Here is a 25,254-nt window from a genome sequence, read left to right on the forward strand (position 1 = left end):
TGACACACTGATAGCCATCATTCATGAGCATATCACCTTTAATTACTTCTGTGAAAATAAAACATGATGTCAACCAAATCTTTTGGTCTCACAAAGTATGTTTGTTAAATTTGCATATCTTATGTCGTGGCTTTACATTATTCCTATTAAAAAATAATGATGGGCTAGATTTGAACAACCTTGTAATTACCTCCTGTATAGGGACATTCATATCAACATACTTATACGAAAGAAAGAAATACAAAGCGGCTATCAAGCCCCTCGACACTTCTTGGTGCAAAACAGTTGTACAAAACAGAAAAGTCTACGTGATGTCTAGTGTTTTGTGCTTTAGAAAAGGTTACTTTTTGTAATATTGGCACCCTCAAGGATCAAGTTCATTTTATTTTCCTCAGTGGAGGAATGTTTTTTTTTCTAAAATATTGTCTAGATACTCTATTTTACTCATATTGTAGTGAAAATAAATGGTAATTGAGACTAAACAGTGCATGTTCTCAGGTTGTGTCTGGTTTTGATTTGATTTTCATTGTTCATACCTATTATTATTATAGAGTGGAATGTGTGTGTTTGAGAAAAGGCCAGACAGTCAGTTTGGTACAGGTGATAAACTGCCATGGTATTTCAGAAGTGTCAGTTTCCCAAATGTCAGCCTGTCCCAGTGACCGATCACTTGTCTACTTGTCATTGCTGAATTGATAGCAATGTTAATGATCCTGTAATGAAACGAGATGGAAAAGAGAATAATTCTCTTCCAGTTGTACAATGCAACTTGTTTTTTTTTAAAAGCACATTTAGATGCAGTGCAAAGGGCCATTTCTGTCTGCCTGTAAATCTATAAAAAAAATAACAACATAGGGCCTCATTTACTAAGCGGCAGTAATTTGTCCAGAATTGCGGGAGGAAAATTGAGATGACTGCGCATGGTATTTCCCAGTGTCACGCCCTATTTACTAACTAATTAGAAGCAAAAATACCGGTCGTCTGCAGGTATTTAATTTTACTACTGTACTGTTTAAGCCTATGAATTTACGCTTGTCAAGTGACCCCGGAGATTGGTTGTGCCTCCTTGATACATCAACAGTCGCTTACACAGTTTGCATTCAAATTTTTTTTGGGGTTGTCTGGGCATTTAGCAAAACAGCAGAGGGGTTTCAGGACTGCTTACGCTATACAACGCTTTGCTGTCAAGATGGCGAATGAAGAAATGAAAGGTTTGCCTCTGGATAACACGAGCTGGAGGCGGGAGGGGCGGACGGTGCTCAGTTTTTGAAATTAAAATTATTAGCGTTGGTGAATATTTTGTATGTTTCAAACATATTCTACCATACCACTTCTCTAGTATTCAGTACATATTTTAATGAAGCACTACAACTGCTATAGGTACCCCCCATTGCTTTGGATACTATACCCTGCTCCATACACTGCAGCGGCGCCATATAGAGTTGCTACATATAATGATTTGGTAGTGGATTTTAATACAACAACTTTTGTTTATGTAATATGCATTAACAAATCCAAAGATCCAAGTTTTGCATGTGAGTGACATTTAATGTGTGATTTATATTATTCACACGTTCTCAAATGGTTTCTGTTAACAGAGAGAAAAAAAAAAAAACCTGACAAACCCTCGTAGGTTGAAAACAACCTTCGAATTCCTGGCTAGCGAACAAACCTTCAAACACAGCCCTAATAAAAATGCCTTCTGGCTGGTTTGACAGACCCCAGTAACACCAATTTCGGGCTACTTAATGTTACCTCAGGTAAGGTACTGTAGTCTAGGATTAGTGGTAAGCAAGGTCTGTGAAACTAGACTATCACAGACGTCAAGTTTTTAATAGAACAATGTAAAGTTGCTATTTTTTTTTACCATGGAACAACAGGAGACAAAGCATTGTATTTACAGTGGCAGTCTGAATGTGTGCAAAGAATATGTGCTTCAAATGCAAAAACCACAAAGTTGTTAGTGGTTAAACTGGGTGTGCTCACACTCACTCAGAGTTGTGAGGAGAAGATAGAAAAAGAACCTCATTGTTTCGAGCTACAGATTTCAATTGTATCGTGTGCCAAATAAAGCAGTCACTATGGCTACATGACAAAGGCATCAAGAAAAGAGGACGGTCTCTAATTAGACAAGGTTTGTAGAATGCAAGAGAGTCATGTTATCGCAGACAGCCCTTTACAATGAAACCCATACGTAATGTTATGTTTACATGTGCAGTTGTAATTGTTGCCTTTCGAAAGATATTCAGCAGAGTAGTAAGACACAAAGGGACCCTTGCTATAGGAAGTCCTGTATACTGGTAATAGTATGAACAAAGAAAGAACTCAGGCCTTTGATGATTTAACGGTGTGAAAGAAAGGTGTTGTTTGAATATTGACGTCACAGTTATTTTTAAGCCAGCCTATGAAGTGGTAACAGCATCAAAGTAGTTACCACTTGTTGTGGTTGCATATGAGATACGGACTGTTGGTCCCTTTGGTGAAGTCTTTAACAGATCTAGGTAGAGATTTGGATGGATTTATGCCTTATAATTATGACAACGTTGTGTACCCTTGAAGTGAAGTGTCTGCGATGCAGTACTAGTACTGTGCTGTAGTTTCTCAAAGTCACTGAACTCATTCCAAACTTCCTGATTTAACCATAGCATTCTTCTAATGGGTCAACATTAGTTATGTAGATTAGGTCATTTCATTACAGCAGTATATGTGTTTGCATAGTGCCTGATTTTATCAAGAAAGCTCAGAAATGATGCTCCATTAAAAAAAAGGAATATAAAATGGAGATCATCAGTTACATCATCTGAGTCGTTTAAAGAAATTATTCCAAGATGTGCAAAATAGAATATGTTATCCACAGCATATTAGACATGAGGGTGCATTTGGAATGTAAAAAACCCCCAAAAAACACGCATTTTATGCTTACGCATGATGAGGTCACGCCTCATATGCTGCTTTCCAATACCTTAAATGGCATTCGAGTGAGTACTCTTCCGTTAAATTTGCAAGGAATGTCTCATTTCAGGTTTTATGGTGTGGAAGCTTTGTAAAGGGGAACGTTTATGTTTTCTAGTAGGGTTCTATGCATAAATATCTCATTCATCTCAAGCAGCTGGGAAACAATTTGCTGGTGTTGTGAACTTTTTAAAAATATCGTTTGAGGACTGAGACTTGAGTCTGACTCGAGAGAATTGTTCTAATTATCTGCACTGTGGTGATTCTAAATCCTCCTACTATGTAGATCTGTATTAAGGAGGCTGTGTGGTCCAATGGTTAAAGAAAAGGGCTTGTAACCAGGAGGTCCCCGGTTCAAATCCCACCTCAGCCACTCACTCATTGTGTGACCCTGAGCAAGTCACTTAACCTCCTTGTGTTCCGTCTTTCGGGTGAGACGTAATTGTAAGTGACTCTGCAGCTGATGCATAGTTCACACACCCTAGTCTCTGTAAGTCGCCTTGGATAAAGGAGTCTGCTAAATAAACTAATAATAATAAATTAACCCTGCTGGTGTTTCCCCAGGTTTATTGACCCCTTATTGCCATCACTAAATGAAATAAACAGAGTGATAGAGCAGAGAACAACAGAATCGTGCCAGTGTTAACTGTGGTGCGGCTCTGGTCTGTACCGTGCAGTACTTTTAGGGATTCAGTTGTTGTCAGCCTAGCATCAGATGGTTCTTTAATAGGGTTTTTCATCAAAGGGAATTTATTTTCAAATCTAAATCTTTAATGATGAATTCAAGTTTGATATTCATGAAACCCTTAGAGACTGGCTTATTTACCAACAGTATAGAACATAGTTATGCATATACAACTAAAAACAAACTTTGCTAAAACATTCTTTAAATAACTCACGAGGTAAAACTTTGTGAATAGAGGCTGTGTCCTTAACCCCATGAATTATACTGGGAGGATTTTGAAAGTCGGTTTGGCAGCTTCTCTGCACAGTGTTTACCTGGCTGCCTTTTATAGTCTCTTGTACGTCTGAGACAAGTTTGTAGTTTTTAGATATTAACAAAACATTGGTAATGGAAAACCTGCTGTGCTGTGAACCATGAATTACTACTGTGCATTATGAGCACTGCAGGTACTCCAAAGAGCACCGGTCTTTAGTGATTCGAATTAGGGAGATTCCACAGCATATGATTATTAGGGGACTTCTTGTCGGTATAACATTACGCATATATGCTCGAAGTACAAATAAATACTGAAAAACTAGGCTTTTCAGAAGAATATAAATGTCAATATGAATGTTTCAATAATATAGACACTGATACAGATGCATCTTTAATGTACAGTTCAAACCTCGTGACCCTGGAGCAGCACTCGTTATCCTTATTACAGATATCTCTAAATTGGTTTCAATTAGATATTGCAAGTATAAGTGGAATGGTATGTTCTGCTGCACAGTATTTGGAGAGAATTTGGGGAGAATTACTCGTGTAAATCAGGTTTGTGGCCGAAAAAATTTGGGCAAGAGTAGTAAAACACATTATTAACCAGCCAGGCACGAGGTATTTTGCTTTATTACAGCAGCTTAGATTCACTCGTGTACCAGTTCTCTGTGCATGGAAACCACATTTTCACAAAATCTCACAAGTAATCTTCAAAAACAGCACAATAACTTTACGCATAGCTAATTTACATATCAACCCCCACCTTTCCCATTCATTTGCATGACGTCGGGTGAAAAGCCCGGTTTACTCGAGTAAAATAAATTGAGCGAATGGAAACCCAGAAAAGCATTTTACACGAGACATTTTTCTCAAGCAAATGTCTCAAGCTAAAAACATGCATGGAAACTCCACCTTTGTTATAAAACAGTGCATCACTTTACATCCAAAACTGATCTTTATGTTGTTGTTTTGTATTTTTAAATCTGGGGTGGGAGTTCACTATTTGCCCTTATAAGGACTCAAAGTAAGCACTGGAAACTGATGAAATCCAATCTGCAGTGGTATGCTGTAGGACAACCCATGGAGAATTTATAGACTGCTAATCTAGTTAGTAATGTGGGGAGCAGATGCTGATGCAGGGAAGCACAAAAATGCCAACAAAAAAATGTTCCTGAGGTAGAATTTATTGCAGGTTTATTATACATTAGCTAATACAATGTGAATCTTCACGATTAAACCCAGCTGTGAAGTGTTTTACTTAAAGCTCATTTACTAAAAATATCTGCATTAGGTCAAAGAATATGAAACATGCTGTAGTGTGGTGGAGATATACTAAGTAGTTTACAGCGTATGGGCTAGAAGGATGCGTACAAACCATAGTTTGATGTGTGTGGGTGCCTTGAATTCACATCACAGAATAAACGCATTGTTTCTCCTTTTGCCTATGGAAAACAACCAGTTCCTTAATTAAACCATGAAATGGTTTACGGGATAGATAAGGTTCTGAGGCCTCGCAAGCACAGCAATTAAATTGCTGCTTTTCTCTGGAATGACAATACAATCTCCAGTAAACAAGGTGCCTCTGCCTCCTGCTGGGGCCCTGGCAGGGTGTATTGGGCCTTTTCACAAGAAAAGTGTGTGTGTGTGTGGGGTGGGTGGGGGTGTGGGGTGCAGATGTGTCATCACCTGCAAAGCACTCCCTCTGGACAGACCAATAGCAATACACCTTTGACAAGCAAGGTGAAGGAAATTCCACAACACTGTAATCATGGCTGCAGAGGGATATCAAGAAATATGAGGATCTGTTTTGATGTTAAACAGTAGGCCCCTCCCTCTAGAAAATTATATAATCGATGGTAATTACACGTTCTGTGTTACAAACTGCACTGGGATTAGCTCTCCTTTACACTGACAAAGTCTGAACTCAAGCATCATTCCTAGAAGAAGCCCAGATGTTGTCTAGGAGGAAAAGTTGAAACAGAGAAAGGAAAACTTACATTACAAATGTTTTTTTCTTTTTTTGTGGGAATATTTTCCACCCTCAAATCCTATGGATTAATTTGAATGTTTTATGGTTACAAGGCTCAGAGAAACTGAGCTGTTTCTTCCAAAGCCTCAAGACTACATTTCTGTGGTGACAGTGGTGGAAGCATGCACAGTGCAAATGCACAGTAACGAGGGCTTCTGCTAATTTAGTTACTTCATAATACAAAAAAATCTTGTGGGAAAAAAAAAGATTATTTTTTTTTCCAGTGGAAAGATTTCAGTGTTATCTGTATTGAACCTAAACACGCTCTATCCAGAAATAAGTCAAATCCATTATCATGTGCCTTTTCTTAGTGGCATGTTCTCTTCCTTTCTGTGCTTTTATCCATAACGTCCTGTGGTCTCACTGTGTATGTCTTTACTGTTCATGCATAGGGAACGCCCCTGAGACACAGTGGGCTTTTTGATGTTATGACTCTGCAAGCTCTCAATGAGGGAACTGAATCAATCTGCTTGTGCATCTACTGATGGACCGTAGATCTCCCACACTTACTGCTAAGGAAGATTAAGACATAATGGATTTGTGTGTAGGAATGTTTTGAACTGGTTGGCCCAGAATATAGGTTTTTTTTTTCCAGTCAGTTTTTTGTGGCCTAAAACATCTGTCACAGGTCGGTTGATGGCAGGGTGAAAAGACAGTGAGGAGGTGGAATACAATTCATAACATTTTGGGAAAGGCAACCCGTGGAATTCAGCGACAAACTAGTAAAATGGCAAGCCTCCACTTATTGATGAACTCGAGAGACTTCCATTGTCATATTCTAATATAAATGGTTATGCGGAATTGTTGCATTCACTTGTTGAGAAGGAAGTTGTGACAGGGCAGAGGCCCTGCACACTGAGAAATGTGTTTTGTGGCTGGCAGCCATTTTGGCTCAGGCATAGAGGAACAGCCTGGGGCCAAGATGGCCGCCTTTATACAGCCACATGTTAAAATGTTTAATTGTTTTGGTTTATTTATTTTATTGAAAAGTGTGGAATGTGGCCAGGTGGGAATTCAATGATTGAAGTCAACTACCCCTGGCCACACCCCAGAAAAGACAAAGAGAATTTAGAGGAAGACAGTTCAGTGAAGGTTTGTACAGCCGAGAGAGAGAGAGAGAGAGAGAGAGAGAGAGAGAGAGAGAGAGGGGGGGGGAGGAAAAGAAAAGGAAAGGTATTTTGTTGTTTTGTATGTTGGGGGAAGGAGATTAGCTCCCCTCATTTAGGTAGATGCTTTCGAGTCTATTTGTAGTGTTTTGTTAAAACCTTTTATTTGCTTCCATGTTTGTTTTTGTTTTGTTATAGAATTTCAAGTGCAAGGGAGCACTTAAACTGCAGTTCTGAGTCTGGGTGTAATTTAACATCATGTAAATAAAAAAACTACAAAATGATATCGCAAAAGTCTACCGGAAGCCCTAATTAAGTTAACCATAAGCAGCAGCGGGACACTTTGGGAGAGTTCAGGCTTTTCAACTCACAACCCAGTGCATTCTGGTACATTTTACCTGTCACTTTCCAGAATGCATTGGGTTCTGAGTTGAAAAGCCTGAACTCTCCCAAAGTGTCCCGCTGAACACAGAGCCATATGGTCACCTTAGCCATAATAGTAGTACAGTATTTCATGCTAGATTGATCAAAATGCTTTTCCCACTTTTATTCAAAGTCAAATCAAATTTAAAAGCATTTGTTTATTCTTGAGCTGAATTGATTGGCCAATGGCTTTTTTTTCTTCTTTTTTTTGTCTTTTATAGGGTTTTTACTGTAAAGTGCCCTGGGATGCTCTGCCTGTAAAGCGCTATATACAAGCAAATTGTATTGTATTGTATAGATAATGAATGATTTGCCTCTTGTAATTGGAGAGGTGAGCCAGGATGGTTAGAATCCCTGACCCCCAGTGGCAGCACAGGGGAGCAGCAATGAAATGAAAACAAACGGCAGAAGAGACAATTATATTTTAACACGGGAAGGAGCAATTGCTCTTCATCCTGAACCGCGCCAGGGCTACAATTCTACCAATGCAACACTGCTGCTTATTAGATCACTGAAGATGGTTTAAAAGTTTGATCAGGAAAGGGAAAACCTGCCTCTCTTCATTCTGAAGTGTCTCTGTCAAAAAAGCAAGGGGGACCCAGATATAAGGACAGAAGTATTGAGATAGCTGTGCGGCACATCAACACCTTGGGTTTAAGGTTGATGGAAAAGCAGGTTGTTATACATTAGAAATTTGATACTGGTAGACTGTAAGATTCTGTGTGTTGGTTTGATTCTTGTTTTTTTCCCTGTAGGATGATCTAACTGAAACTAAGCTGGGCAGATGCCAGGTGTACAGGTGTGACTGTAGCTCCCTTTGCTTTTCCACTGAAGCCTGATTCATCACAATACTGCAGATTAAACAATATGTGTCATTCGTTTTACCCAAATCCACATGCCACAAAATCTGTTTTCCTGTTTCTTAATACATTTTTAACTGAACATGAATTATTTTGAAGTACAACAGTCATCATTTGGATGTAGTACAGCTGTAAAATAAATAATAAAACCCAATGTGTCTCAATCATTAATTATAGTTTGATGAGTTATTTATTGCTTGTTCTGTAAAATGTACAAACATGCAAAAAAATCACTTATCCGCTTGCCAAGTACTGCAATTACTTAATTTTAAAGCGAGAAAGGTTATTCCAGATTTAGATGTATTTGTCTAAATATACTGCAATGGATAACACAATAACAAAGTCATAAATCAAATTTACAGTAGACTTTACAGCTTTAATACTATAACCATCCACATTCTTAAAAAGGGCCCTGTGACTCATGTGGGTTGTTTTGAATGAGGTAATGGTCTTCCACTTGTGCGCTGCTGCTTCAAAGAACAGAGACTGATGAGTGAAGGTAATAATAGATCAGAACTAATGACAAGCTGCCATTGTGTGAATGACATTGACAGTCAATGGAGTACATTGAGTGAATCACACTTCTGAGAAACCAGAAAATACAGCTTGCACAACATGACGTCTTTCTTTGCTTAACACACGCTTGAAAAAATAAAATTCCCAGACATAATTTTTATTTCGTCATTTACTTATTTTCTTATGCTCTCGTTTCACTTGAACCTTTAGCCTTTGTTCTGTGACATCTCTATTAAAATACATGGTTGTGGGCTGTTAACCCTTTTTATATACTGGTAGCTACCAGTTCATATATAATAATTATTACATTTTATAACTGTATATAAAAGAACATATAAAAAAAAGAACACCTTTTCACATCTATCTCTGCTCCGAATCACCCACCATTAACAGACCAATCATAGTGATGTTGTAAAACAATAGCTAAGCCCTTTATACTACAATATACTTTGTTTAAATGAATAAACCTGTAGTAACCTGCAACTCATTTGCGAAGAGGACAGCTTTTGCATTGGCTATTCGGTGCTATTAAAAAGGGATTTAATGCAAGAATCCTGATGGTTTTATTGCCTGTTTTTTACACTATGTGAGTTCATAAACAATCTGCAGTGAAACAGTTTGCCGGCAAGGTTTTCCTCAGTTCGTTATGCAGTAAATCTGTCACTAGATGCATTAGGGCAGTTCAAAGTAACTTCCAGGGGCAGGGGCTCTGAATAAGTGAAACATAATCTTTAACGTCTGCCTTAAACCTTTCGGAAACTAAGGAGTTATGGCTCATGCCAGATATTGTTTTACACACTTTGTACAGCTTGTCCATTCTAGCAACTGCATCAAACCTGCTGTCCGATTACAACCTAAAGAGATGCTTGTATATCATCTCAATTTTGTAAAAATATTTTGTAATATTCTAATATCTGTGTCCTCCATCGTTCTCCAGTGGTGTTGGTGCTAAGGTCATTATGAGGTGGTTTGAAAATCGACAACAAAGTTGTGACTTCTTATATCATTACTAGGGCCCTACCAAATTCACGGTACATTTTCATAAATTTCACGGTTTCAGCTATTTAAATCTTAAATTTCACAGTGGTGTAACAAAGTATGAACATATAGTTTAAAACAGCAAAATATAAACATTTAAAGCCCTGAAGTTAACAAAAGCATGTGACTAACAAAGTAGAAACGCTAAATGAAAATGAACCTTTAGCTAGACAATATATCCAGAGGCTAAAAAATATAAACGTCTCTGAAATTACTGACATATTTATTTTATTTATTTCTTTGTCCTCCGGTGCTTTTAATGTATTTTTATGCTCATACTACTACTTGGTATATATTTGGCTTCCAAATTATTTTACATGATCCACTGCAGTAATGATTGTAGCACTTTGATTTATTTTGGACACTCATTTTAAAATGTTGCCTGACGGTACTGCCCCGGAAGCCTGTGTCTACCAATCAGTGATTAGAGTTGTCAAATGTCAATCAATAAATCCTGTCCAATTCACGATGAGCTTTCTTTCTTTTTTAAATTGAAACAAGCTAACAATCGCATCAGGAACCTGTAACGGTACATATAACAGGGTAAAAGTACACAAAACAGACCAGATTTCGGTGCAGAATGAATTTCACGGTCCGTGTCACGTTTCTCATGGCCGTGAAATGGGTAGGGCCCTAATCATTAATTACCAGGTTTATTAACCAATGTCCCTTTTCTACCTCTGGGTCTGTATCTGAAATGACTACAAAATCTGAATTTATGACTAGTGGTGGTTTGAAAAATGACCACTTGGGGTTTTATTTTCTGTCCATTCTGAGTTAGTTTGAACATAACATTTCCTGTTGCTAACTCACCGTTACAGAGGGGACGGAAATGACCTACTGTAGTGGTCATTTCTAAAACCACCTCACCTCAAAGGCACTTAAAAATCAAGACAAAAAAATAATGTAGAGAAAAGAGTAGATGATCCCTTCAAGGTGATTGTTATAAAAAAGTAAACTCCAAATCGCTAGCCTTTTATGCCTTTCATCTCTTGAGCTCTGGGCACAAATCCAGGTTATAAGTGTAGCAAGCTTTAGCTGGGTGCCCAGTGGGCAGTAGGCCACAGTACAAAACCACCATGCAGTCCTGTACAATTGGGAGTCTGTGTTTGAGAGAGGAATGGATTGCAGGGGGTGCTTCACTGTACTTCCATGGGCCCTTAAAGGAACAAAAAAGCAAGACAAACTTTTCTTGAAGGGTTGTTTACATGCATTTTCAAAAATGCAATGTCAGCACAAATGTTTTGCATTTTTTTTGCTGTTGTTGGGGTGTGTTTGGACATGGTCCACCCACTTCTGGAAGTCTGATTGTATATCAGTATTTTTGCTCCAAAAATCCTGTCTGGGGGGAGGCATGACTTGCAGCTGTCCTCAGATATAATTCAGACTGAGAATATTTAATGGCTGTGATGGTATATGTTAGCTACTGCAATTGTAATTGTAATAAAGTATGTTGTAGTAGGAAGGATTTGGACTCCCACAAACAGGCATATTTCTTAGAAGTCTCATAGGGAAGCTGAGCTCACACCCTAATTGCAGATTTCCTCAGGAGACAGTGCAGTGCAGCCTGGCTTTGTGGCTGCTCAAGGCTTCTACTCTGTGGTAAACACAGGGAGGCTTGTACCTTTCTACGGCATCGACTAGAAAAAATAAAATAGATTAAGAAACATGGGTTTGTGTTGGCATGGAGAGTTAGGCAATGAAGTCAGGGTGGAGCACATTTGGTAGACTAATTATAATTCTTGCTGCTGAGAATGGGGGGAAATGGTTTAGAATTTGCTGACTGGGTAAAAGTGACTGCAGCATTCCAATGTGGCTAACCTAAACATATACATTTTCCTAGACAACGCTAGACAGTCCGATCTCCAAAGATAAAAGTCACTAAGTGCTGTGGGAAAAAAAATATATAAAATGGCCCATATTCCGGCACTTTTTTTAAACAAAAAAACTAAAAAAAGAAGCAAAATAATTTAAGTAGCTTTTTTACAAAACAACCTGAAGCTTGATGGTCAGATAGAACAAAGTTTAAAAGTCGATTAATATTTGTCATAAAAAATAAATAAATAAATAAATAAATAATGTGTGGCATGTTAATACTAACTTGCTTAACATATTCTAAGATAGTCTAACAATAAACAAAATAAAATATTAAACTTCAGCAAGTTTGGGCAAGCAGTACAGTAAGGGAGGGAGATTAATGTGACATGACAGGAGTAAATGATCAGTCAGTAATCTGAGAGGACTATCAAATGATGGTGAAGGAAATTGAAATGCCGGTGTTATTTGATGGAGATGGCACTTAATCTATATGTAAAGTTGGCTTCTGGTTTTGGAAGTGCGTTTTATGAAATCTCTGTGGTTTTGAAATTGATGTTAATTAAAGACCAAGAAGTTTTCTTTTATCGGCATGCATTCCTTGTAATGATAATTGATATATTTTATAATAAAGATTTATTTAAAATAAAATACTTTTATTAATTGATTCCATTTTTTTTTTTATCAAAGTCTGCAAGCAACCATTTACATGGAGTAACATCTACAGTTGTTTTCAGGCTGAATTCAAAGAGGCTCAGCTTTTCAGTGGCTGACTGGGCGACTGCTGTAAGGTGTACAAACAGAGATGTATTAGCATAGTGTTTATGGTTTCAACCTTAGTTTCAGAACTCTAAAATCTTTAATCTGTCGGACAGCTGCCAGAAATGAATTATGCATGTCCTAATTGTTGTTCTAACGTGCAGGATACCAAAGCATGTGGTAACAGAAGCACAACCACAGAGATTGCCTGAACATCTGGAATTGTGCACATTCCAACTTGCCTTTTACAGCAGTTCTATCCAGTACCGTATGTTTTGATACCTATATGTAGGCAAAAAGCTTTATTATAAACACACCATTATTAGCTTGACGTTGCAACACTTATTTTCTGTACTGCATAGTTGTAGGTATTCAAGGCATGTGGTTTATTTTAGTTGGTGAGCATTGAAGAAAAAAGAACTTTTGTGATCATGTATTTGGGATTCAGCATGATCATTTTATTAGCATGCAGTCATATAGGACACTCTTCGCAAAATGTTTTAAGGAATGTTTTTTAAAGCCTATTTTGATTAAGTTAAATCAATTTCAAATCGTAGGTCTAAGAAAATCTTTTAAAACCATTCCTTAAATCGTTTTACAGTTGTGTGATAGTGCCCGGTGACAGGGCAGATGCCCTGCACATTAAAATATGTGTTTTTGTAACTGGCAGCCATCTTAGCTCAACAGCGAGGAAACAGCCTGGATCCAAGATGGCCACTCTTTGCACAGCCACATGGTTTTAATTAAGATAATTCGTTTGGTGTGGTGACTTTCTGGGGAGGCTGATTGTCTGATTGATCATCCTGAGAATGGGTACGTGTGCAGCTCCTGGTTGGCTGATCAGTCAGTCAGTTAACCCCCTGGAGAAGACACCACGCCATTGAAAAAGAACAAAGACACGTTTGTTTGGGGCGGAAGGAGAGAGTTTGTTTAGAAGGGCTGAGCGCAGCAGCTTGTGCTTTCTGTCCTGCTCCGAGATAGACGTAGCTTGGGTGTGTTTTATTTTGTATGCTGTTTTTGGATTTTTGTTTAGACCTATTGTTTGTTAAGTAATAAAAGTGCTCCACAGCGCTGAACTGCAGTTTTCCGTGTCTGGGTTTGCTATTTCTGCTGCTGGCCAGCCTTGACCTCTACACTACTACACCACATGCCCCTACTGTGTATTTATTTTATTTATTTTTGTAATATTAATTTTCACGATTTAGAGACTTAGCTTATATAGGACAGAGTTTTTTTTGTTTTTTTTTAAAGAAAATGAGGTAACGCGGTACTGAACACATTGATGTTTTCTAAGAGTATTGTTCTTGTTTTTTTACAGTAATGTTATTTTTACCAGTGTACATTTTTTTAATATACTTTACATTTGAAGAATAATAGGTTGGAAGAATAAAATAAGTGTTTTTAAACTGTTTAGAATGATCATGTTTAATAAAAAAAATAAATACATACAAATAAAAATCAGTGTATAGCTTTACTCAATGTAAAGGAGTATTTAGTGTTTTTTTTATGTTTCAAATTCTGAAGTTTGTAGACACCACATTAAGTGCTCAGTGTTAAAAACAGCAATGTCCTTCACAATGGATTGGCATGCTGCAGTGAGTTAATAAAGTAACGATTAATCTTTTGAGAGAGACCTTCTGGTACTTTGGCAGACAAAACAAAGTATAATTTAAATAAAATATAGCTTAGGAAGCAGACATTTCAAGCAAGGACCTTGTCACGGGTCATTGTGTGAAAGATATTTGACCAAGAATCACTGTGACTGAGCACTGAATTGATCCCTGCGGGCAGCACTCCAGATAAGGTTTTGGGTCTGGGACTAACTTACCCTGTAATTTTAACACAGAGAGTAAAATGTATGTCAAATGTAAAACGCAACATTACCTTGAAGTCATGAGTAATTTCGATAAATACTGTACAATCTTTAATGGTAATGTGGTAGGCATTAAAAAAGAGCCTTCCATTTTAACTGAAATGCTACACAACCTACAAGGTTCTTTTTTATCTCAGTACAGTTTTTTTCGAGGGATCACACGGACTCTGCAAATTAATTACGTTACTTATATTTTAACATTAAATTCTTAAACTCCGTGAACATGTTAAAACTTCAATATAAAGCCATACAGATAAATAAAAAAAGGAAATGCATTCATAACTTATGAAACAGTTGAATATTATAGGCACTTTTTTAGCGGTTGCCTCTGACGATGGTTCCAGTTGGATTTGTAGCTGGACTGGGGTGTTTACGCTTCAACCTGTGTATTCTTACTGTGATGTAAGAATACTGGCTGCAAAGACAACAGGGCTAGCCAGAGATTGGATAATGTTTGTTTTCGATTGTTTTTTCTTGTGTACAGGTTCCTAGTAACTGAAGACATAGTATTGTGGGAGATGTAGTTGTTAGTGGAAGGTTTAGGGGAGGTGGGTGAGGAGGAAGACAAGCTGAGCAGCAAAATTGCTATGGGTATTGTTGTACATTAAATTTAAATTTAGTGCGTATTTCGGATTCACGTACAAACAGCAGGTACGCAGCTTATCTGGACCGCTGCCTGCAGGCATCCAGAATAACAGAAAGAGCTTAAGACTTTATCAGCGCTATAGGAAAGTGGGTCTCTTGGAACAGCTTAATTAGATAATAATAATAATAATAATAATAATAATAATAATAATAATACAAAAACATTTTGAGCTGGTTTCACAGACCCTCAATTCACAATACTCTTGAAGTACAGTACATTACCTAAGGTAAGATTAGATGAGAATTGTGGTAACCTGAGTTTGTGTGTCCAGCTGTAACTCCCTTATGAATTATCACCAACTCGGAATAAAAGGATGAGAGGATGCTAGATTACATTTCTTCCTTGACAGTAAAACCATGAGGGAGTAGTTATATTAATGACTTGGCGAGTGTTATTATTTTAACAGGCATTCACACAGTATTCCTGTATTTTAAAGTCTTTTGTGATGAGTCCCGCTTAATCGCTTCATTCCTGGCGGGACCTCAAGGACCTGCCTTATTTTGGCGCCATATGTTAACATATGCTGTTGGAAATTACATTGGAACCTCACAGGATTCCTAGGTCCCAGTCTGAGGTAGTGTATAAATAATATATGTACCAAAAAAAAAATTCTCATGTATACTTATTGAAGGTGTTTATTCTTCAGCTCGATAAAAATAATTCAGGACTGAAAGGGTTAATAAAAATACTGTAATTAAACTCAATGATACAGAGTAAGTAGTTCAAAAACCGCCCTTAAAACTATTAAGTTGCAGATTTGTGCAATGTGTTCTTGTGGTGTGGTATGATTTATAATCAATTCCAGTCAATATACAGGCCTTTCTGTTGAAAGGCTGCAAATGGGTCGTCCATATGTTTATGCTTAGTCACTTAATAACTGAACTGCAATAGTGCTAGCTATATAAATGCAGCATTCCTGAAACTGAACACATTAGAGTGTATTGGAGTTTTGGCTTCCTGCCACATGTGGCTGTTAGGCTGAAGTGTGGTTCTATCACCTGACGTCACATTCTTTCTGGAATGAAAATGGCATTTACTTTCTGTCTTACAGCAGTACCTGGATTAACATTACACATCTTTCATTGTGTATGTGTAATTTGATCCTTCTGTTTCCTTTGAGCTTTTCATCTCTCTACCATTACTAATGTCCATATTTTTTTTCTCCAAATAATTCTGGAAAGTTTGGACTAATCTATAACATATATTTGAAATATGTTTTATTGCTTAAATCGTCAAGCCTTGCCTATACTATATGCCTCTCATGTTCAAGTTATAATAAATTATTATAGCCTACATTATTTTCTTAAATAAAATCTAGCATGTAGGGAGGTGGTATTGAAGAAAGGCCCAGGAATAAAAAAGTGAAAGAGATCCATATCAAACCAGGGATCCTTACCTGGCTTTGAACTTCGCTTTGAACTATACTTTGAGGCTCGTGCAGAAGCGGTATGTAATTCCTTATGAATAACCTTTTGTTGTGGAGCCTTCCTTAAGAAAAAAGGCATTTAAGAACAGGAACAATCATTGTTCTTTTACCCTCTGGTACTAGTGAAAGTGCTTCTTTTTTTTTCTTTTTGCGCATGCACTTCCTGCTACATATCGTCATCCTGTCTACCTCTTCTTTGATAACACCCAAGTGAAATGTTTTGCACAGAAGATCTTGGAACTGTTTTGAAAGTGCCTTGACCTCTCAGTGACGTTGCTCGAAAAACCGAAAACAAGCAGATACTGTTAGCTGTTCCCATATCTGACCGAACAACTACAATTCATACTGGACAGTGAATTAACTTGTGTAAACATAGTGTTATAACAGCAATAATTACACTAAGTATTACTTCAATAAACCTGTAGTAAAAATTGCACAGGGTACACTTTCAAAAATCAAAGTGGCTTCAGTGAGGGGTCAAATTAAAGGGACCCTACAGGTAGCCATGGAACTGCAGCAACGAATGAGGAAGTTCAAGAAAAACGAGTTACTTTGTTGAGAAGCTGGGATTTTTAAAACACTGTCCCAGATCATACAAAAACAAACTTCTCAGTACGATTGTAGGGAAAGTAAAAATAAATAAATAAATAAATAAATAAATAAATAAATAAATAAATGTCATTTGATTCTACTTTTTCTTTGTAATAAAAAAAGTAAACAGGCTAGTGGGGGAAAAAAGCTTGGAGTGTTGAGCTCAGTACTATAAAGTTCTGAGGAACAGCCAGAAATCTACCAGTGAACTGGCTGAAATGTTAGCGAGGGGGAAGAAATCTGATCTTTTATTCAATATAATTGCTGCTTACTGATGTTAAATTACAACTTCTGTACAGTATAAAGTATATTTAGCAGTGAAGTGGAAACTATAAATAAAGTAGTTGCAGGACAAGCCTCCGTGGTGGCTGAGTCCCACGTGCAGTGCTGTTTTTTTTTTTGCAGTCATATTTTGACTGTATTGTAATGAATGAACTTGATCTTAAAAGTCTTTGCTTCAGAAAATCAGAATATATGTAAAGATGGACCTTTTATGTTTTCTATTTTATGTGGCAAAGTGGTTAACAGTGTGCAGGTGCAGGAATGCAGCAGTGATCAATGAACAGACAGACAGCGGTAATCCAGGTACAATGTTATTTATTTTTATAATCCAAAGTCTGATGACAAAACGGCAGTAAACAATAACAATGAGAAACAGGCAATACAGTGGCGTGTATTGCACTGTTTTAATCCACGGGTTGGTCCCGAAATAATAGTCCCGATCTTATACACCCACACGTAACACAAAACACAAACACAAGTCCACAGTGAGTGTTAAAGTGCTCGTGGTGTAAATACAATTATTCGTGAAACAAAGTGCAGTGTAGTCCAGGTTTGTGCTGGCCTCTGGTGACAGCTCTGGATCGTGTTAGCCGTCTAAATAACAACAAACAGTATATTTATAACGACAAAACAAACAAAACACTCACGATAAAAACACACGTCTTTCTGTCCGGTTCATCTTAACCGTAACAAGGAACAGATCACTTTGCTACTTTTGTACCGTCAATCATGACCCCTTGGTTAACTAGTGCAACCGCTCCTCCAATCCGCGGCTGCCACGTCGTTTCCCTTCTGGGTCGATGATTTAGTGTATCGTAGCTCCGCCCCCTTTCTAAATGACAGACTTCCTTCTAACCCTGGGAATGAATTGTCTGGCCGTCCAGTCCAGGGCACTCTGTTCCCTTTACACAGCACCCTCACAGGTCGGGAGAGAGATTTATCACCAAGAATCATTCTGACTCTGTCACAGAAGATAATAGCTGTTTAATATTTTATCTAATGTGTACAGTTCCAAACTCCAGTTTATGTGTGGCCTATTGCACAATCAACTGTAAGTATGGACATCACAACCAAAACACTAATACACACTAATGTGTTCAACTTTCTCTCTTGCTCAGGTTGGAAACGAGTACAGTACTCAATAACCCAATAACCACACAAGCAGCCCTGCTATTGCTTTTCATCTTTATACCTGATATATACTGTAGTCACTTGGATTGATTCTGTGTTTGGCTAGACGCCTGTCTTTATACACTTCTCTTCTTTACAAATGATTTAAATAAATTACAGAATTTTAGACACAGTGCCCTGTGGCAATTGTGTGCTGGTTTTGTGATGAAACTAATTTCGTACAGTATGTGACCAAAGCCAAATTCATTTCCAGTTTTTGCTTGGTTTATTTTCAATGTCTCCTTCTCTTCTCATTAAAATTTAAATAAGCTATGTAGAGAATTGTTGATTCAGGTTCAGCAAACCAAATAGCTTCCTCATTTCTTTTTTTGATTAGTCATTTAGACAGATATTATCTTAGTGGGAAACTTTACAAAAAAATAAAGAATTTCATTAATATACCAGCCAGGATAAATACAGCAAAACCGGATGTATTTTCATTTTCATTACTCTTATATGAGCTTGAGCTTTACCGTTCAATAGGAATGTTAAAACAAAACAACAAATGGAATATGCAGTATTTTAACAGATAGTAACTAAAAAGCTGTCTTTTGGCAGGTCACTCTTGAAGTAAGATTTAGTCAGATTTCTTAGGCCAGGCAAACATTGTAATCAAGATAACGGCAGGAATATGCTTCATGCATGCATGCTTACCTGCACACATACAATGTGACATCAGACTCGAGGGATACAGTCAAACGCTGACCTCTCTTCCAGCTGTGAACTCCCCAGGGATTCCTCTGGGTATTTGTAATAGAAGCTATGTCCAGTTCTGCTGGTGAGAAGTCACACCTATTTTTTTGACACCATGCTGAGTTAGAAGAATCCTGTGTAATTAAATTTCCATTTTCCACGGCTGCAAAATGGTCTAACTCACACTGCTAGAGATGTTGGTTTTTATGTCCCCTTCTTTTAATGTTTTAAAAACGACGGTGTTTTTTAGCCATGGTTTAGATTGAATAAAGACCAACTGTGTGTTTCGTACATGGCCTATAAACAAAGTATTGAATGTATAAAACAATATTTATGTGGACTGAAATTGCACGTGTATTATTCTCCATATCAGCGAGATCGACTTTTTAAGGTATTGATGCTTGATTTGCTGAGCTATTACAAGCTTTGGGACAGCCAGTCTTCATTTTGATTATGCATTTGTTATGTCATGGTGACCTGTTTTTTTCATTGACACCTATAAAATATTATTGATATCCATGATGGAGAATATGAACAGAGCAGTACCGTATGTCACTTACATGACTCGTTTCATGCAGTAAACGCAGCACACGCAGTGATTGACTGAGGGTGACCGCTTTGCAGTTTTGTTGACGTATATAAATAGGAGCAACACAAACAAACTGATATTCGCCTTGCCTTTTTGCAGGGTTTAGACCAGTTTTGGCAATCTCACAGCCTGCACTATATGAGGGACTATATGTTAACTGTTTTGTGTGTTTTTTTTTTTAATTTTCAGATTTGTCTGTAGCGGTGCAGAAATTCTCCCAGTCACTGCAGGATTTCCAGTTTGAATGTATAGGAGATGCAGAAACCGATGATGAGATTAATATTGGTAAGTGATTTTAAATTGTCAGGAGTCTAGTTCTTCTTTAACTTGTTAAGATGTTCATCGTTTTACTCATAAGGGTGTAAAGCAGAACTGAATGTTGATGTTTTTGAAAAAACAAACCCCCCATGAATACGTCAAGCGAGTTCAGTTATGTTATTTCTTTCAGTTCAGTTGGAGGGCTTCATCTGTAATGAAACTAAACATATACAGCATGAATTAAAAAAGGTTAGTAGAAGTAACCTACACAATTTTAATGTGACCAATTTGAACATGCCATTATCAGTAGTCTAAAGCAGGCTTTTAAAATCAGTTAGATTCGATCTGCTCTTAGAGCATTTTACAGCACTGGGGAATCACCCTGAATGGCCTCAACCGCATATCCATGGTTATTTCCACTAAAAATAAGTGTTTGGTGCAAAAAAGGGAGATTCCCTGAAACTGTAAAATGCTCTAAAGAAATCCAGTTGTGGTGTATGCTGGTGGGGTATAGTTTAATCATATCAACTCCTCAGCGACCTAGTTTTTCTTTTGTGCCATTTGAAAGTCATGCTGATAGTGGTATAAATAATATATAAATCTATTAAGAGAAATGGACCAGCTGGGAAAAAAAACGCCCTAATGAGCACGACCTTTCTGAATTCCAGTATTTCCATTCTTTAAGTACTGCATTCATAATTGTGATATCTACTGCTGCGTTCTAAACAGCTGCATAGTGAGTCATGTACCAGCTGGAAGTGAAGTTTACTTACATTTATTATGAAGACCATCCCCGGTAATTTTGATTTGATTTAAAGCATTAACTGTGGTAATGGATCGCCAGCTTTCTCCTTTTTCAGAAAGCAATTAATTACAGCATACAAGACGGGCAAGTGCAAAGACAAATTCTCATAGAGGAATAAAACAACAGCTTTAGCAATACAAAGCCAGCAAGAATAGACTTAGTTACAGGAGCAATTAAAATTATGTTTCCCAGATGTTACTTGTGTCACATCATTTTTTTATCTCACAAATAAAATGGCAACAGAGTGTATTTACTGAAACGGATACTGGGTGAAATCGGGTTAAATTGGGGCAAGTATGCATAAAAACAAAAATAGAAATGTTCCACATCATGATGAAACACATCTTAATTTGAAACGGTCCATCTCCTACCTGGCCCCTAACCAAGAATGATATGCCTGGCCAGACAGATATTGCTATGAACGAGCCATTTAGGAATGGGATTGCAAAAAAAAAAAAAAAAAAAGCAGTTCACCATCTGGTATTTGAAGTGATGTTGATTACCTGGGTAATGGCATGGAAAATTTCTGAAATAATTTCCCACCTGCAATTGCCCATGTGACTGATATACACAAGGGACCTAGTTATCTTCTGATGCTGGAGCACAGACTTTGTGGGGGTGGAATACTGGGGGGGGGGGGATGGGGGGGGGGTAGATGATCATGATTTGGTCATGATTTGAAGAAAGAATTCATGGACTATAAGAGTAATGGTAATTTTCGCTATCTCTGACGAATGAGCAAAAGATATATCAAGCCGAGATTATACAGGGAATTTCTCTTCCAGGATTTAAATTCCAAAATGTTATCAATCTATATATTAATCTCTTAAGTAGCTGAACCTTGGTAGAGCTTGTTATGCTGTACTTTCACAGAGACTATCAGTTTTCATGCACTGAATCCTACAGTGTAGATACAGGACATTTGCATCAAAGGTTGCTGTAATAGGAAAAGATAGGGGATTTAAAACACACACATCTGATAGAGATTAGAGCCTACTAATTTCTAACAGAAACTGCTTCCGAAACAGCTGAAAGGAGAATTATGGGATGAGCAGTTGTGTTTTTTAATGGCATGAGTGGTGAAGTAAAATATATACCATGACTTCATTTAATCAAAACCAATGGTGATCAACATTAACCCATGCACATTAACAACAAAACCAGCTATTCTGGTGTTAACGCACAGTCCTCAACCTGGTATGAACTGGACGGGCTCTACAGGAGCAGTAGTTTTTGTACAGGCCAGCATATGTGATTCCTGTAGGATCCTGCAATGAAGAGAACTGAACTTGTACATAGACGGTACTGTACTTCAGCTTCCTACACTGTAGGACCCATGCAATTGCAACCAACAAATACCTCATACTTTACTGTTCTTAAGTATTACAAGTATGTTCGGATAAGCCCGAGGATGCTATGATCCTACTTGTAACATCCGATATGTATTATTCTACAAAGTAACATAAATGTAGGGTTGTGTTTGCTGACCTTAAGGCAGTAGAGTCAGCAGTGATCTAATCCACTAAACATAGGTGGATCTAACTCTTCAGACAGATCGTTGCTGCTTAAGCCAATTCCCAGTCTGTTCTGCGCAAGGCAAGATCTCACGTAAACATCTGCTTGAGTGCTTCCTTAGACTGGCACGTTGAAGCCTGCAGCAGCTCTCATCTTTTCCATCAGGACAGGATATATTCCCTGGACAAAGCTAGTAAGTACCGTTTATGTAGACAGGGAGTTATTTGAAGATGTAAGGTTTTGTAAATGAAAGTGGCCTCCATGAGCTCCATTGAGCAGAAGAATTGAAGAGTATACCTCAGGGGTTTTTCTTGCATTACAGTGACATGTAAGGAGAAGTAACAGTGTACCAGATGAGGCTAACCTACGCCTAAACTGAATACAGATATTTACATATGTGTGATGCTGATGTCAGTGTTTAGTTTTAGAGTTTTTAAGATATTAGTGTCTTGGTTGGTGGCAAAAAAAAAATGACTGTGAGTTTTATTCACAGTAAAAAAATATAAAGTGGCTGTTTAACATTAGGACTGATGTGGACTGCATTCTTGATCTTTCATTTAATGAAGCATCAAAGCCTAAGCCCCTTAAGAAGGAATTTGTGTCTCCAATTACCGTATCACAGGGTAGAAAAGTGAATCTAATTAGGAACAGGAAAGGTTTGCTAATACGAGTTTCCAGGTATCCCCAAAGCAGCAGTTTATTTTAAACAACATATTGTTAAAGCACTTTCAGAACATTTCACTTTTAAAAATAATAAAAGTTGTAGTCACAAGCAGTCCACTTGACCTTATAATTCAGCAGATCACCTTTATGATATCCTGTTGCTACAGGTAGTATCAGAGGCATTCCTGCTTGGTTCACGGAGTGTAAGAGTTGGAAGAAAGCCTTGGAGAATGCTTGAAATATGCTTTTAGGGACTAAGAAACCGGAACGCCAATGGACTCTGCTGAGGTTCCTGTTTAAGCTGAGTAAATTGAAGGGTAAATTATAGAAGAATGTTGAAAATAATCATCAAGTAAGAATAACATTGTAGCATGAAACTGAACATTGATGTGGGGCATTGCAACTTAAACTAGTGTTTTTTTTTTATATAAACCTGGCTTAGGTCAAGCTGATTAAATTCCAAAAAAACTGTTTTCCGGAATTGCGTACTATGTAGCACTTAACATCTTTTGGAATAAGCAAAATTAGCAATGAAAATAAAAAGCAGAATGGACACAATCCACTTTGTTTAAGGAAATGGATATCAGAGTGACTCATAATAAATTTTGTTCTGTGTGCAAACAAGTCTGTTATAGAAGTTAGGAGTGTCACAGCAGAACACATTCCTCTCGTCTTCAGGGACAGCAATCCAGGACACACAGGTCTAGAGTTTCATGATGAGGGAAATGGTGGCAGTGATTGCCGATTGATTAAACAGAGTAAACATATCATTTTTCTAAATAGTTTTTTCTCTTTTCCTCTAGTGTCTGTTTTTCATATATTTTCTTCATCCTCTAAAGCAGGGGTTCCCAAACTTTCTCAGCTCAAGGCCCCCCAGAACATTGTGAATCCTGGCTGAGGCCCCCCACCCAATGAATCTGTATTATTATTTAGTCATTAGCAGACATCTTCATCATTCATCGCGACTTGCATTTTTTTAAAAAACTTACATGTAATGTACTGCATATACATTACAAGGGTAACAACATCACTACAAAAAATACACTTAGCCACACATTGTGTCTCACTGCGTGAGGAAAAGAGACATACGGTAGCATAAAGGCAGACCAGTAGTAGTGCCAGCGTTTTTTCTTGTAGATACTGAGCAGATCACCTTACTCTCATTGCAAACAACAAATTAAATGATGAAACAATGAAATGAGGATAAAAAGAAATTTAAGTAAATAATACTAATTACAAAGTACTCTGGGGGGCTGGTAAAGACATTCCAAGTGGAGTGCAGGATGCACCCTATAGCCGGTTCGAGTCCAGGCTATTCTATTGCCGACCATAGACGGGAGCTCCCGGGGGGCGGCGCACAATTGGCCAAGCGTCGCCCGAGGGGGGGAAGGTTTAGGTCGGCCAGGGTGTCCTCGGCTCACCGCGCACCAGCGACCCTTTTTGTCTGGCCTAGTTCTTAGAGCTTTTTCTCTAGCAACAGGGTACTCATCCATAATATTTATCCAGATCTGTGGTAACGGAACAGCAGAGAATTTTAATCTTTCAAGTCCCATCGTTTGACAGTTCAATCAACTCCTCTTGTGATTTCAGGTCCAGGTTTGTATCGATTTCAGAATCAAAGGGATTTCGGATCCATTTCAAAAGCATTTAACTGTCCAAATATATCCGACAAGTACGCTAGCTTCAGAATCCATATAGAATTTTCAAAACAACTTGCGAGTTGACTATTGAATTTTCTTGAATATATCCATCTAGCAGTCTGAATATTTCCTCACTTTGTTCTCCCTGGTAATTCTTTACAGAAAAGCAATTCTTCGACAAATTCCCCCCATTCTATAAAGGAGGCTGTGTGGTCCAGTGGTTAAAGAAAGGGGCTTGTAACCAGGAGGTCCCCGGTTCAAATCCCGCCTCAGCCACTGACTCATTGTGTGACCCTGAGCAAGTCACTTCCTTGTGCTCCGTCTTTTGGGTGGTCCAAATTGCTACCATAAAAACTCAGTTTTGTGACTGACATTAATATCTTTTAACATGTTTTTAGTTAACTACAAATGTGTTTTTTGTGTAAATATTATAACTGTTCTCTTTTTAAAATTGTAGTTGTATACGCTTCCCATAAAATAATGTTATGTTTTTTTTTTTCAGCTCAGTCATTCAAAGAATTTGCTCAGTTGTTAAATACAGTGGAAGAGGAAAGGAGGAGACTGGTAAGTGTTTGGGGTGTCTGTTTACAAATAAAGTACTGTAGTAAAGTATGGATTGTGGGCTAGTCTGCTGGAATCAAGTAGCATGATTTGTTTGTAAATGT

General features: G+C 37.7%; 1 protein-coding gene across 2 annotated transcripts in view; it reads left to right on the top strand.

Annotated features, from left to right (window-relative positions):
- Positions 1–25,254, top strand: part of LOC117405658 (rho GTPase-activating protein 42) — an 82,974-nt gene that overhangs the window by 12,383 nt on the left and 45,337 nt on the right. For both annotated transcript variants that reach the window (XM_059028268.1, XM_059028269.1), the window contains exons 2-3: positions 19,898–19,993; positions 25,092–25,153. In XM_059028268.1, the coding sequence (XP_058884251.1) occupies positions 19,898–19,993; positions 25,092–25,153 (158 nt within the window). The remainder of the gene's footprint in view (positions 1–19,897; positions 19,994–25,091; positions 25,154–25,254) is intronic.

This window comes from Acipenser ruthenus, chromosome 8 (genome assembly GCF_902713425.1).
Source record: "Acipenser ruthenus chromosome 8, fAciRut3.2 maternal haplotype, whole genome shotgun sequence".
Taxonomy (NCBI): Eukaryota; Metazoa; Chordata; class Actinopteri; order Acipenseriformes; family Acipenseridae; genus Acipenser; species Acipenser ruthenus.